The sequence below is a fragment of the Narcine bancroftii genome, chromosome 11 (assembly GCF_036971445.1).
Source record: "Narcine bancroftii isolate sNarBan1 chromosome 11, sNarBan1.hap1, whole genome shotgun sequence".
Lineage (NCBI taxonomy): Eukaryota > Metazoa > Chordata > Chondrichthyes > Torpediniformes > Narcinidae > Narcine > Narcine bancroftii.
In genome coordinates, this window is record NC_091479.1 from 63,469,819 (window position 1) to 63,484,764 (window position 14,946).

Sequence of the window (14,946 nt, forward strand, 5' to 3'; positions counted from 1 at the left end):
GTTGGGGTTGGGTGTTGGGTTTTTCCTCCTTTGCCTTTTGTCAGTGAGGTGGGCTCTGCGGTCTTCTTCAAAGGAGGTTGCTGCCCGCCAAACTGTGAGGCGCCAAGATGCACGGTTTGAGGCGTTATCAGCCCACTGGCGGTGGTCAATGTGGCAGGCACCAAGAGATTTCTTTAGGCAGTCCTTGTACCTTTTCTTTGGTGCACCTCTGTCACGGTGGCCAGTGGAGAGCTCGCCATATAACACGATCTTGGGAAGGCGATGGTCCTCCATTCTGGAGACGTGACCCATCCAGCGCAGCTGGATCTTCAGCAGCGTGGACTCGATGCTGTCGACCTCTGCCATCTCGAGTACTTCGACGTTAGGGGTGTAAGCGCTCCAATGGATGTTGAGGATGGAGCGGAGACAACGCTGGTGGAAGCGTTCTAGGAGCCGTAGGTGGTGCCGGTAGAGGACCCATGATTCGGAGCCGAACAGGATAGTGGGTATGACAACGGCTCTGTATACGCTTATCTTTGTGAGGTTTTTCAGTTGGTTGTTTTTCCAGACTCTTTTGTGTAGTCTTCCAAAGGCGCTATTTGCCTTGGCGAGTCTGTTGTCTATCTCATTGTCGATCCTTGCATCTGATGAAATGGTGCAGCCGAGATAGGTAAACTGGTTGACCGTTTTGAGTTTTGTGTGCCCGATGGAGATGTGGGGGGGCTGGTAGTCATGGTGGGGAGCTGGCTGATGGAGGACCTCAGTTTTCTTCAGGCTGACTTCCAGGCCAAACATTTTGGCAGTTTCCGCAAAGCAGGACGTCAAGCGCTGAAGAGCTGGCTCTGAATGGGCAACTAAAGCGGCATCATCTGCAAAGAGTAGTTCACGGACAAGTTTCTCTTGTGTCTTCGTGTGAGCTTGTAGGCGCCTCAGATTGAAGAGACTGCCATCCGTGCGGTACCGGATGTAAACAGCGTCTTCATTGTATATTCTTTTCTTTGGCTTGGCTTCGCGGACGAAGATTTATGGAGGGGGTAAAAAGTCCACGTCAGCTGCAGGCTCGTTTGTGGCTGACCAGTCCGATGCGGGACAGGCAGACACGATTGCAGCGGTTGCAAGGGAAAATTGGTTGGTTGGGGTTGGGTGTTGGGTTTTTCCTCCTTTGCCTTTTGTCAGTGAGGTGGGCTCTGCGGTCTTCTTCAAAGGAGGCTGCTGCCCGCCAAACTGTGAGGCGCCAAGATGCACGGTTTGAGGCGTTATCAGCCCACTGGCGGTGGTCAATGTGGCAGGCACCAAGAGATTTCTTTAGGCAGTCCTTGTACCTTTTCTTTGGTGCACCTCTGTCACGGTGGCCAGTGGAGAGCTCGCCATATAATACGATCTTGGGAAGGCGATGGTCCTCCATTCTGGAGACGTGACCCATCCAGCGCAGCTGGATCTTCAGCAGCGTGGACTCGATGCTGTCGACCTCTGCCATCTCGAGTACCTCGACGTTAGGGGTGTGAGCGCTCCAATGGATGTTGAGGATGGAGCGGAGACAACGCTGGTGGAAGCGTTCTAGGAGCCGTAGGTGGTGCCGGTAGAGGACCCATGATTCGGAGCCGAACAGGAGTGTGGGTATGACAACGGCTCTGTATACGCTTATCTTTGTGAGGTTTTTCAGTTGGTTGTTTTTCCAGACTCTTTTGTGTAGTCTTCCAAAGGCGCTATTTGCCTTGGCGAGTCTGTTGTCTATCTCATTGTCGATCCTTGCATCTGATGAAATGGTGCAGCCGAGATAGGTAAACTGGTTGACCGTTTTGAGTTTTGTGTGCCCGATGGAGATGTGGGGGGGCTGGTAGTCATGGTGGGGAGCTGGCTGATGGAGGACCTCAGTTTTCTTCAGGCTGACTTCCAGGCCAAACATTTTGGCAGTTTCCGCAAAGCAGGACGTCAAGCGCTGAAAAGCTGGCTCTGAATGGGCAACTAAAGCGGCATCATCTGCAAAGAGTAGTTCACGGACAAGTTTCTCTTGTGTCTTGGTGTGAGCTTGCAGGCGCCTCAGATTGAAGAGACTGCCATCCGTGCGGTACCGGATGTAAACAGCGTCTTCATTGTTGGGGTCTTTCATGGCTTGGTTCAGCATCATGCTGAAGAAGATTGAAAAGAGGTTTGGTGCGAGAACACAGCCTTGCTTCACGCCATTGTTAATGGAGAAGGGTTCAGAGAGCTCATTGCTGTATCTGACCCGACCTTGTTGGTTTTCGTGCAGTTGGATAATCATGTTGAGGAACTTTGGGGGACATCCGATGCGCTCTAGTATTTGCCTTGCAAATCTCACCAGTTGATAAGATGGAATATCAAAAAAGTAATTTTTTTTTGGAAAAAGGAACATTTGCAGATGCTGGAGTTTTGTGCAGTATCCAAAAGTGCTGGAGAAACTCAGCAGGCCATGCAGCATCCATGGGAAGTAAAAGGCAGTCGACATTTTGGAGCTGTGCCCTCCTTCAGGAATGCTGAAAATTAGGCAGATGTCTGAATAAATAGGTGGGTGGGGGGGGGGTAGAGAGAGGGAGAAAAAGAAGGTGGAGGAGCACAGGTCAGAGGCAATAAGTGGAGACAGGTGGGAGGGTGGAAGAAAGTAAAGCTGAGGTGATAAAGGGGAGAGGGCAAAGAAAGATGGGTGCATGATTGGAGAGGGAGGGAAGGGGGAGTTGGAGGAAGGGAAAGAGAGAGATTGTGGAGGGGGTTAATGGAAATTGGAGGTAATTATTGATGCCGCCAGGTGGCAGAAAGAATACGGTTGTCCTTCCAACTTGCATATGGCCTCATTGGCAGTACAAGGCCATGGACAGACATGTCGGTGTGGCAATATACGATGTGAAATGGAAGTGGTTATTCAATTTTATATTTTAATATTTGAGAAGCATAAGAATTGCAATGCTGGAAACTTCAGTGAGCAAAACAAAACTGGAGGGATTTAGTGGGTCCGTCCGTATCCATGGGGAGTCAACATTTGTCAAAGCCTGACCTGAAAAGTTGGCTGACCATTTCTCTCCATGGATGCTGCTTGACCCACTGACCCCCTCCAGCCTCTCTTGACTTCCTCAAAGTTGCAGGTTCAATTCTACATCAGTGTTGCACAGGCTGATCTCAGCCAAGGGCCGCAACCGGGCTCAGCATCGGTGGGAGAAGAGGACTATCCGGATCCATGAAATGTCCTCAAGCGAACCCTTGCAGGTCAATGTGCACTCAGTTGTGACTGTTCAAGTCACTTCCTCAGCAGTGGGCTTGCACTGAAAGCTGTCACGAGATAAAGGACATGGGCAGGGTCCTCATGACAAAACCTAAGGTGTTTCAAAATGGAATTCACTAGAGCCTGGGAAATGAGACAAGGAACTAGTTCATTGTCAAACACATCACTTAAATCAAAATTATTAACATTTCAGAAAGAGCATGTGTTCTTCTTCAACAATGATTCTTCACTGAAAGCAGAATTAAACCAGCATGACAGGAAAACAGAAGAAACATATTATTGAACACAGTATTATTGAAACATATTATTGAACACAGTAGTTACCCTATCATTATAATTGTATTTGCAATTAAGTCCTTTGTTGAATACCGAGCTCCAGACAATAATTGAACTGCTTCCTGCCTTGGTCAGACAGCTCCACTCCATTGTTTCATTTTAATTTGAAACCACTGTTCCAAAATACTGCAGTGATCTGGTGCATTCTGTTTATAAGCATTCCTCTCTCCTGCACGAGTCACCCCAGCAGTATGCTGCGAGATTGCTTGACCTTGGGGAGAGTCGCAGGATTCTGCGTAGACTGTCCAAGGGGCGCTGCCAGCAATGACCATCAGTGAAACCGTGTTCATCCTTCCAGAGCCTACAGAACTGAGGCCCCAAGCGAATAATAAATTGGATGATGTGAATGCACTGCTGGACACCTAAAGAGGGCAGGATGAAGGGGCAGAACCCCACTCACAAATGAGGCCAAGTTCAGGTTTACTGCCATGTACCAAGATGCAATGATTGAGGTTGTTTCTGCAAGCTGACCAGAGAGCCAACATACATAGTCCAACAAATAAGACTTTGTACAAAAGTGCAGGGTTACACCTGGAAAGCCAGTGCTGCTGCTGCTGTGGTAATGGCAGCACTAGTACTTGTGGTGACCCAGGAGGAGCAGGAACATCTTCCAGCGCTCCTCACCAGTTATCGCACCCGATGGTCCCCCAACAATTGGCTTGTAGAAGTGGTTGGGGTGTTTTCTTCTTAAGAGTTGCAGGCTCCAGGGAAGCAGGGCACCAGAGCAGGACAACACACCTCCCCCCCCCCCCCCACCCCCGCTGATGAGGATGAGCCTGGAAGAGGTCCCGACAAGAGAGGACCACAGCAGAGGATGAGGGAGGGTTTCAGTGGCTGAATGACTTATAATGTTTTCCTCCACTGTACAGCCCTTACCAGTTGCTGTATATATGAGGGTGGCCCGCCTACTAATGATTCATCCCTTAAGTCTCCTCCCATTTTGTCTTGGCCATAAAGGTCCTGTACCTGGATCCGGGCCAGCCAAAGTCTTGTGTGCATTAAAGCCTATTGTTCCTGCAGCCTATGACTATGTGATTATTGATAGGGCATAATCATGACTCACACCAGGCTGTTGGACACCACCTCATGGGAGCCAGATATCAGGGCCGGAATTTGTGAGGTTCTGATAGCGAGGAGAGCACCTAAAGAACCTTAGATGCTGCCAACTTCTTCATTAGTTTGGGGGTTTATAACCAGGGTGTCTTGGATGTCTCAAGCTTGGGTTCACCGCTGGAGCTTTGCGGCTGCGGAAGTTACAGAGGTTAAGGTGGTGGCACAGGAGGAAATGGTGGGATTTACGGATTCACCCTATCTCTGAATGGTCTCTGTTTAGATTCTCTTTCTCTCCTTTATAGATCACTGGACTAGAGGCACCTCTTGTGTGTTTTTACAGGGCAAGTAAATGAAAACCAATGTGTGCATGACAATAAAGGAATTTTGCACTCGAAGAGTTGGTGTGGAGCATAGTCATATAATTTTACTATTTTGAAGTTGATTCAGGAGTCTGATAACAGCGGGGAGGCAACTGTCCTTGAATCTGGTGATGTGTGATCTGGAGGTCAGGATGTCAGAAAGATTAGGAACTTTTTTGGGGCACATTTAGAATATTGTTTGTTATTCTAGTCAGTGCACTGCAGGATGAACGTGGAGGCTCTGGGAAAGGTGTAGAAGAGGTCCAGAATCATGCTGCCTGAAATGAAGAATGTGAGCTATGATTGGACAATTTTCTCTGGAGTGTGGGAGGCCAAGGGACAACCTGATGGAAACAAAATTATGAGAGGCTCAATAGGGTAGTGAGGCTTTTCCCGGGATGAGAGGGGGAAAGTTTGAAGATTTGTAAGACAAGATTTTATTTCTTCTTACAGAGTTGTAGGTGCCCAAAGTAATGCAGCCAAGGTAGGTGATATAACCATATAACCATTTACGGAGCGGAAACAGGCCATGTTGGCCTTTCGAATCCACACCGGTTCACTGATTTTGTGCACCCTCTTCAGGCACCTGTGATTTTAAGTGTAGTGTATCTTTGAGAATTTTAACATCTAACCATAGGTTCTCTGTACTTTGGATGTGAAATCTCATATTAAAATATTCAAAAACATTGGCTGTGTGGGAGAAGCCAGTGAGTGGCCGTGGACAATAGCTTCTCAGACTGGAGGCCTGTGACTAGTGGTGTGCTGCAGGGATCGGAGCTAGGACCAGCGTAGCTTGTCATCTAGATCCACAATCTGGACAACAATGTGGATAGAAGTGGAAATAACAGCAACTTTTAAGAGGCCTTTAGATAGGTGGATATAGTGCCCATTGCTCCACTCACTATACACCCATGACTGTGGCCAGGCACAATTTTAATGCTATCTACAAATTTACTCAAGATGCCACAGTTGTTGGCAGAATCACAAATGGGCAATTAGGAAGTATATAGGAGGGAGATAATTAATCTGCTTGTTCAATGGTGCAACAACAACAACCTTGCGCTCAATATTAGCAAAACCAAGAAGCTGATTGTAGCCTTCAGGAGGAAGTCAGGATAATACAAACCAGACCTCATTGAGGGCTCAGCAGTGGAGTGGGTCAAGGACTTCAAACTGCTGGGTATTGACACCTATGAGGATCTGCCCGGGAGCCTCCATGTCGATGCCTTCATGAAGAAGGCTCACTTTATGAGGAGTTTGGGGAGATTGGAACATCACTGAAGACTCTCAAAAACTTCTACATTCTGGCTGGTTGCATCACTGCCTGGTATGGAGGAGCAAATGCTCTGGACAGGAAAAAACTCCAGAGGGTTGTTAACTCAGCCTGTGACATCACGGGCACCAGTCTTCGCTTCTTCAAGGACATCTACATGAGCTGGTGTCTTAATAAAGCAGCCTCTATCCTCAAAGACCCCCACCACCCAGGCGATGCCCTCTTCACTCTGCTATAATTGGGAAAAAGGTACAGGAGCCTAAAGACAAGCACTCAGGGCTGCTTTTTCCCCGCTGCCCTCAGATTCTCGAATGAACAATGAATCACTTCCTTTGACTTTTTCTTGCAGTATTATTTTTAATTAATTTTGTTTGGTGACTTCGATAAATGTTTGCATTGTGTTGCTGCCATACAGCAACAAATTTTGTGGCATGTTCAAGACAATAAATTCTGATTCTGACAGACCCCATGTAGGGTCATGGAAATGGTTAGATTGGCATCATGGTCAACGCAAGTATGTTGGGGTGAAGAACCTGTTCCTGTATTGTACTGTCCCATGAGTAGGGCATGCAGCCCACAAATGCATTTGGAGTCTGACCATGGCTTCCTTTAATCCTGCTCATTAGTCTTTGTTCCATGATCCTAATATCCATTCCAATACATTTTTTGCATTCTGCCCTGAAACCTGAATTCAATGGACCGAGTTGGTCTCATCCTCATGGGTAACCAATAGGCAGCCACTGACAGCAGGGAGACATGGCTAAGTGGTTGGGGAAATTCTGCATCTGCTGCAATAATCCTTGAAATTAAATGAAGCAGCTTGCTGAAGTGTGGAGAGAACAGGAACCGGGGAGGCATGAAGGAATCGTCTTATTCAGCGTATCAGAAAAAGTATTTATTGGCAACACTGCATCAGCCAATGAGTTGATGTTGGGGTGTGGTAGAGGACTATTTCATGCAAGGTCAATTGAGTCAAAAGCATAGTCCTTTGAAACAGCTGAATAAACAAAGTACAGCATCTTCTCCCAACAAAGGGCTGAGTCATTTCTCCAGAGAACTGCAGACAGTGAGGGACAGTTATGACCAAATCAATGGCATGAAAACAAACTTCAGTCACAGTGCTGTGCACAGTTCTGGTCACCCTGTGATAGGAAGGATGCCACTGAGATGGAAAGGATTCAAAAAGATTCATAGGATGTTATTGGGCCTGATGGGCTACAGTCTAGCATTACCGAATGAAAGTTAACTTCAAGCAGATCTACAAAATAATGCGGGCAGAGATAAAATGAATGATCATATTCTTTCTCCAGGGTAGCAGAGTCAAAAACGACAGGTTAAAGTGATCTCCAGGTTCAAGATTCTCTTACGGTCATGATTACAAAATTTAAAAAGGGTCTTGAGGGACGCCTTTTTCAAGCAGAGGGTGATGTGTACATGGGATGAGCTGTAAGTAAAAGAGTTGGAGGTAGGAACACATGATGTTTAAAAGAAATTTGGGCATCTACATGGACAGGCAATGGGCTTAACACGGGCAACTGGCATGAGTTCAGAGAGGTATTTTGGTGAAGGGCTTATTTCTGTGCAGTGCAACTCTTGGTATGAGTCAAACCTGATGAAACTATCACACAAACACATGAAGTTTGTGGCCTGAGTGCCCTGAATGGTTACACATTATACTATTATAGTGAAGGCAGCTTCTATATCAAATGGATAACAATTGCTTTGTGCACTTGACAGTTGGTGTAATGACAACTGTTGCATGCAGCTTTAAACTTGTAGACTTGCAGTCATACAACACAGAAACTGGCACTTTGGACCACCGTGAAGATGTCTGTCCTTGAACCTATCAACAACAATCCCATTTACCCATAATGGGCTCCAAACCTTTGGCTTTGCTCACCGTTCTCAAATCGAGGGCCTCTCCTCCAGCTTAGATTCAATTTCTAGTCACCAATGGTGCCCATTAATGTGATTCCAACTAATGAAATGTTACTCCTTCCTTATTTCACCCAAAGTAAATGCTTCCCTATATTTATTGTGCAAATTCCTAGAGGAAGGATCAGTTCCCAGTTATTCATTTAAAAAATGTATCCTCCTTCCCCACCCTCCCCATTTCGTCAAAAGGCCCTTTCCCCTGGAAGGATTGCCTGGCCTTCAATTAGGATTGGCCACTCGCTACTGGGGAAAGTCACAGTCATGCCTAACCCCTTCACATTCCAAGTCCAAACATGCTTGTGCTTTTCAGTGTGAATCAGGAACAAGAAGGGCCCAGACATTTGCACTTTGTTAACCATTAGATGGCTCAACTGAGGTCAGGACCTGGAACTGAATATGTCCTCTGATCTGTGGAGTTTAACACTACCGAAGGCAGAATCTTTGCCCTCGGGGCTACAATAAAATTGCTATGCCTGTTTTGAGAATTTCAAGGCAATCTAGGAATATTAACTCCAACACAGAAACAGAGGAAATGCTAGCTGGGAGTAGGCCATTAATACTGTGAGCCTACTTTGGAGCTAAATACAACCCATGGCTGAATTTCCATCTCAATACCATGTTCCTGTTCTTTCCCTATATTAATTGATGCCTTTTGTGTCAGGAAATCTACCTGCCTTTCTTAAACGCACTCAATGATGCTTTCTGCCACAGAAATTTCCCCAGTTGAGAAAAGGTTTCTCTTCACCTCGTTCAGAGATGCTTTCCCCCATATCCTGAGACAGTTGCACGTTGTTCTGAACCCCATCTGCCCAAGGGAGACATCCTCCCTGGCTAGCCCTGTGAGCATTCTGTGAGTCACACTGGTACACAGATGGTTTGCAGTATGATAAAATAGTGAATTATATTTACTCATTCCTAGGACAAAACATAGTTGTTCCCCAAGGGCAACCACACAGGTGAATGTGACGTAACCTTCAGATTTCAGCAGCGTGAGCCAAGCTGCTATTTTGAGACATCCTGAATGTGGCAAAAATTTTGCAATGAAGTTATCCCGCCCACAACTGACACCAGAGGGTGGCCCCACTCACCAGCTTCTTTCAAGATGGTACACTTCTGATAATTTGAGGTGCGTATTGTGGGGACGCGAACATTGTAGATCTTCATTTTCTCGATGCGTGAATCAAACACCCTGAGGAGGGGATCCTTCTCCTCCCACAGTGACACAATCTTATTGTCAATGAAAGTGGCAAACATCTGGGTCTCGATGAAGTGGGAGAGGAAAGGGAGGTAGGGTTCTGGCTGGTCCGAGAGAAAAGAAGCCTAAAGGGGAGACGGAAATCCACTTGTTATTTTTGATGGTCTATGTACAATGCAAACAAAATTGCAATCAGTGGAACCTTGACAATGAATGCCCAACGCACCTTGCCCATGAACCTGGAATGGTGAAAATATTCATTGGATGGAGGTGGCCTGCTGGAAACTACAACCCTTTCCTCACAGCTGCAGCTTGGTCTCTTGATCAACATTGTGTGCTCTGAGCTCCAGAGATTTCTGCACCATTCTTGAGCTTCCTAAACTCCGCCTCCTTCTGCTTACTTTTCAACCATTACTGTTTTTGCTCACTCATTTATTTACCTGCACTGAGTGGATCTGTACAACTTGGCTCAACTCCTTACCGAGCTCACCACCCTCTGGGTCCAGAAGTGTCTCTTCAAAACTCCTCTTTCATAACCATCTCTTCATTCTGATTTCAGTTCATGTGGAAACATCTCAACCTTCATCGAATATTATCCTTGATGAAAGACCTTTAAATTTTAAATTTTGACATACAGCACAGTAACAGGCCCCACAAGCCCGCACCGCCTAATTACACCCAATTGACCTACAATCCCGGTTTGTTGTTGAATGGTGTGAGTGGAGAACGTACAAACTCCTTACAGATAGCGCGGGATTTTAAGCCTGGCCTTGATCGCTGGCACTGTAATGGTGTTGCGCTAGCTGCTGCATTAACCATGCCATCATTATTAGCGGGATCATTCATTAGTGGAGCAAATCAGTTGTGCAGCAAGTGGGGCTACGGTCTCACTGAATTCTGAGAAAGGTAGGACGGGATTTGTGAGAAATATGTGAAAACTGAGGTATCACCAAAGTGAATGAGAGAGCCATCAAAGAAGTTGTCCCCAATTTTCAAGTCATCAACAAGACTGACCTGAGAGGGGGGGGTGGGGGGGTGGTTTGGGAGGAAAGGGTGGGGGGAGAAAAAGTCACTGTATATGTGTGAAAAAGAAATAGTGTATATCATGGCTAATGTGATTTATGGTGTGAAAAAAAAAAACAAGACTGACCCAGACCTCTCTTCTACAGTTGCTATCTTCAAACGGTTCACAAATTTAGATCATCAACTCAAAAAAAGATGGATTTACTGGCGATCTTTGGGATGTGTTAATAGCCTCTTTTAAGCTGCAGCACCTGGGTGGCCCTCCTGGGACCCAGGTGCAATTACTGGGACAACGGTACTGGAAGTACCTTTTAAATTGCAAGGGGATCTACCCATTAAATTGTGACCCCAACAATTTAAGGGGGATCCTTCCCCCACAATGACACATCACATACTCACCGTAAGTACTGCCGGATGTTCAGATCCTGGGTGCCCAGTGATGCACGCACGCAAGCACTGACATCACCGGAATAAGCAGGTCGGCCATTTTTGTTTTCAAATCACCTGTGGACGCGACCTTGGTAAATTTAACTGGATTCCCTGACTACCTCTACCCAGTTAACCCCATTTTACACAGCAGTTTGAAAGGGCCTTTTGTCAGAAGCACAATTACAGTGATGAGCATCTGAATTGGGTCAGATACAATAAGCAGCACATTTACAGGATTTCCCAATCTTCCAGCCTTCCTCTAGGACAAGTTCTACAACTGCGCATCTCTCGGGATGTGGTATGTACGGTTGGCAGCTGGTGCCTCATGGCACCAGAAATCTGGGTTCCACCCTGAACTGTGGTGATGTCTATGTGCAGTCTGCACATTCTCCCTGCAATTGCGTGGCACTTTGCTTTCCTCCCAATGTAAAGTACCCCTGGTGCATGGTTGAATCTGTGAATGGGTGGGGACAGATGAGAAGGAGGGGGGGGGGGGGAGAGAATAAAATAAATATAATAATATAGGATTAGTGTAATAAAATGGGATTATCGTAGGCTGCTACAGCTGCTCTAATGGCAGTGCAGCCTTCAACAAGGATCTAAGAGGTGTGGTCTTCAGCATCCCTCCACGGAATCCTCGTCCCCAACGACCCCCCCACACAGATTTAAGCCACTGAGAAGGAGAAGCCTGGGCAAGGGCCCTGCAGGGGAGGACACCACAGCTGCGTGGGGCTCGGCAGCTGAAGGCCTCACACCAGGCCTTCTGGGAGCCAGGAATCTGGGAGGTTACGGGAGCAGATGATGCAGACACTTGATGTCTCTGAATGAACTCTCTTTCTCATCTTGAGTGTGATGCTAGGTGAGTGGAGCCTCTTTGTGTGACTTTACAGGGCAAACGAAGGAAAAACAAATGTATATTGTGCACCTGTGTCAATAAAGGAATCTTGAATTTGTGTAAATGGGTTGGCATTTACTCAGAGGGCTGAAGGACCTGTTTTTGTGTTGCTATGTCACCCACTCCAGTTGTATTTCTGATGATACCACTGACCAAACCCCCCAGGGCTTTACTGCAGGGAGGTGGGAGGGAGAACAAATACCTTGTCAAAATTCTGCATCTGCTCACGATTGGTCAGCCACGACTCCATGTCCTGAGTGGGTTGAATGACAAAGGCCTCGTAATCAGCAAACATCTGGGTGAAGCGCTTGGCGAAGACCTCGCGGAGCTGCACGGCCAGCTTGTGATCCCGCAGCTCGTCCTCACTGCACTGGCATTTGGTGTCCCGCTCCTTCTCCCGGGGCGCAACAATCTCCATCTTCTCCATGGCCACCCCGGTGCGCTTTGCGAGGGCCTGAAGCCGCGCCAGCGTCTCGTTGCCCTTCAGCAGCTCGTACATGTTGATGGTGGTGCTGGTCAGGTTGCCGTTCTTCTTGTCGTTGGCCAGCTCATCCAGCACCAGGCTCTGCAGCTCGGTGGCACTTTCACTGCAGTGCAAATTGCCCTCGGGCGGAATCCCAAAGTGAAGCAGCACTTCCGAGATCTCCTGGATAAACTCCAGCTTGTTCGGGAACTGCGGGAAGTCCTCCGGCAGATCAATGAAGTGGTTGTCAATGTCCACAAAGCACAGATTTGCCTATGAGACAGGTAAGAAGAAAAGATCATTTTCCATTTCTGCCTTGCATTGAATCTAATGAGTTGGTCATGTAATTGAGTTGAACGAGGAAGTCTGCAGATATCGGGGTCGAGTGCAACACACAAACGTGCTCGAGAATCTCAGCAGGTCATGCAGGAAGTAAAAGGTGACCACCGTTTCAGGAATAGGCCCTTTGAGTGTTGAGTCCAGCATCTGCGGACCCCTTCCAATTCCTGTGGATGTTGTTGCATGACCAGCTGAGCTTCTCCAGCACCTTTGTGCCTTGGTCACATTGGCCACTCTCAATCAAATTGAGGAAGATGGGGGGGGGGGGGGGGGGAGAGAGGGGGAACAAAACAAGTTGATGGGAAATATTAGTGGGGAGTAGGATTGCACCATGGGCAAGAATGATGGCCTGAACTGTGCTCCTTCTATGTCACAAGGAAACACCGTGATGGTTCTGCATTTGAGCCCCGCTCCAGAGACTTAGACGTGCAACCCAGGCTGTCGTTGCAATGCAACACTGAAGGAGCACCGCTTTGTCACAAGTACTGTCTCATACAAGAGCATCTCAAGGACAAAAAGATCTCATGTCACCAGTTCAAGGGTGACGGTAAGCTTTTTTGGTATCTTGGCCAACATTTATACCTCAACCATTGTAACCAGAACTGCTCGTCTGGGTCACTATCATGTTGCTGCTCAATTATCCCTTCTGTTTCTGCATATTGCAACAGTTACTACCCATCTAAGCACTAGAACACGCAACCTCTCCCAATATTTCAGGATGCAATGTGCAACGTTGGATTCTTTGTCCCTCTGAATTATTGTTTTTTAAAAAAAAAACTGAAACCTAGCACGAAGCATTTGTGCCTATTTCAACAGGGAGAGTTAATGCTAAAGCACCTTATGGACACAGCAGGACCTGCTGACTTTATCCATTGAACTCAGCCCCAGCACCTGTAGGCTTTACAGAGAGAAGGTGCACACTCTCAGCAGTACTTCCAATAGATTCCTGATCCTTGCCAATTTTTAAATGGGGGATAGAGAGTTTTCGACAATGCACGAGTTGGTTTCTGCCTTCATCTTACATCCACAAGGGTGCACTGAGATTGAGAAATCACCATCAATCAGATGAGGTGGCAAAAATATAGGTGTTGTAAAATATGTGCAGCTGAAAGCCCAACCGTCCATCCCAGGCTGTTATAAAACACACAAAGAGGCCGCACATCTGATTTATGGAGGAGACTGATGCTCATATTCACTCTTCACATACATTGCTGATCGGTAACACATCAGTTCGGCAATCTAGTTGAGAACACCTGGCAACCTTGCTGTGACTGGCATGGGCATGGGGGGTGGGGGGGGGAGGGAAGTTGGAAGAATTTAATATATCGAATCCTGATCAATGCACCCATTTGCTAGTAACATTCATTCACTCTCATTGCCACGGATCTGGGTAAGATGAGGAACACAATGCAACAGGGGCGCTCAGACACAGTCTCGCAGATACCTCTTCTCAAACTGGGTCCACAGCAGATCAAGACAGAGAGGGTAAAATGCTGGAAGGTGAACGAGCCAGCCATCTGGATTGAAGCCCTGTCATCTCCACCCAGTGAGAGAGTGTTTTGCACTACTCCCACTGTGGATAGACACTATTCAGGCCAAAGGCTGATAAGAGACACCTGATGTGTGCAGATGGGTGGAGACACCTGCCCTCAATCAGACTCGTCAACTCTTGGTATCTGGTTCATCCAAACCCCTTTAGGTTTGTTCATCCAGGCCGGTAGCAGAATGGTGAGCACCGACACACTGAGTACTGGTGCACCTCAGGCCAGCCCGCTCCTGTTCGCATCACTGACATGCCAGACCCAGCTCCAACAAAGTCCTCGTTTGCAGATGGCACAAATAGTTGTTGGCCTCCTCAGCAAAAACAATGAGCCTCATTACAGAGAAGAGGTGGAAAATCTCTTTAAGCGCGGTGAGAATTACAAACTGAGTCTTGACATGAATAAGACAAAAGAAATGATCGTGGACCAGGAATGACCACCCTCCACCCTCAGTAGTGAAGAGATCCAAGTCCTGCAGAGTCTGCCTAAGAAGTAGCCTGTCCCGGACATGCAACATCTTCTCGCTTGTCATGAAGACGCAACAGAGAGAATCACTGGGATCTCCTTCCCCTCCACCGTGGACGTGATCTACCAGAATCGATGTCTGAAGAGGGAGCACAAAACCGTTGAGGACTCCTACCACTCCGCATACAGCATCTTTCAGCTGCTCCTGTCGGGGACGAGATCCAGGAGTATCAGAGCCAGCACCACCCAGGCTGAGGAACAGCTTCTTCCCACAGGCCATGAGAATGGTGAACGACTAAATGACACACACACTTCCGAGACACTATTTATTGAAATATACTTATTTATTTTTATAGATGTGTTTTTATCTTGTGTATGTACTGTTTGTCTGTATGTGTATTATGTCTGGATGGGTGTTTGCATGCT

At 47.1% G+C, this 14,946-nt stretch overlaps 1 protein-coding gene across 5 annotated transcripts in view; it reads right to left on the reverse strand.

Moving 5' to 3' along the window:
- The window catches only part of dennd5b (DENN/MADD domain containing 5B), a 312,134-nt gene that overhangs the window by 105,003 nt on the left and 192,185 nt on the right, over positions 1–14,946 (reverse strand). For all 5 annotated transcript variants that reach the window (XM_069903146.1, XM_069903145.1, XM_069903143.1 and 2 more), the window contains 2 exons: positions 11,915–12,448; positions 9,259–9,490 (listed from right to left, as the gene is read on the reverse strand). In XM_069903146.1, coding sequence (XP_069759247.1) covers positions 9,259–9,490; positions 11,915–12,448 — 766 coding nt within the window. The remainder of the gene's footprint in view (positions 1–9,258; positions 9,491–11,914; positions 12,449–14,946) is intronic.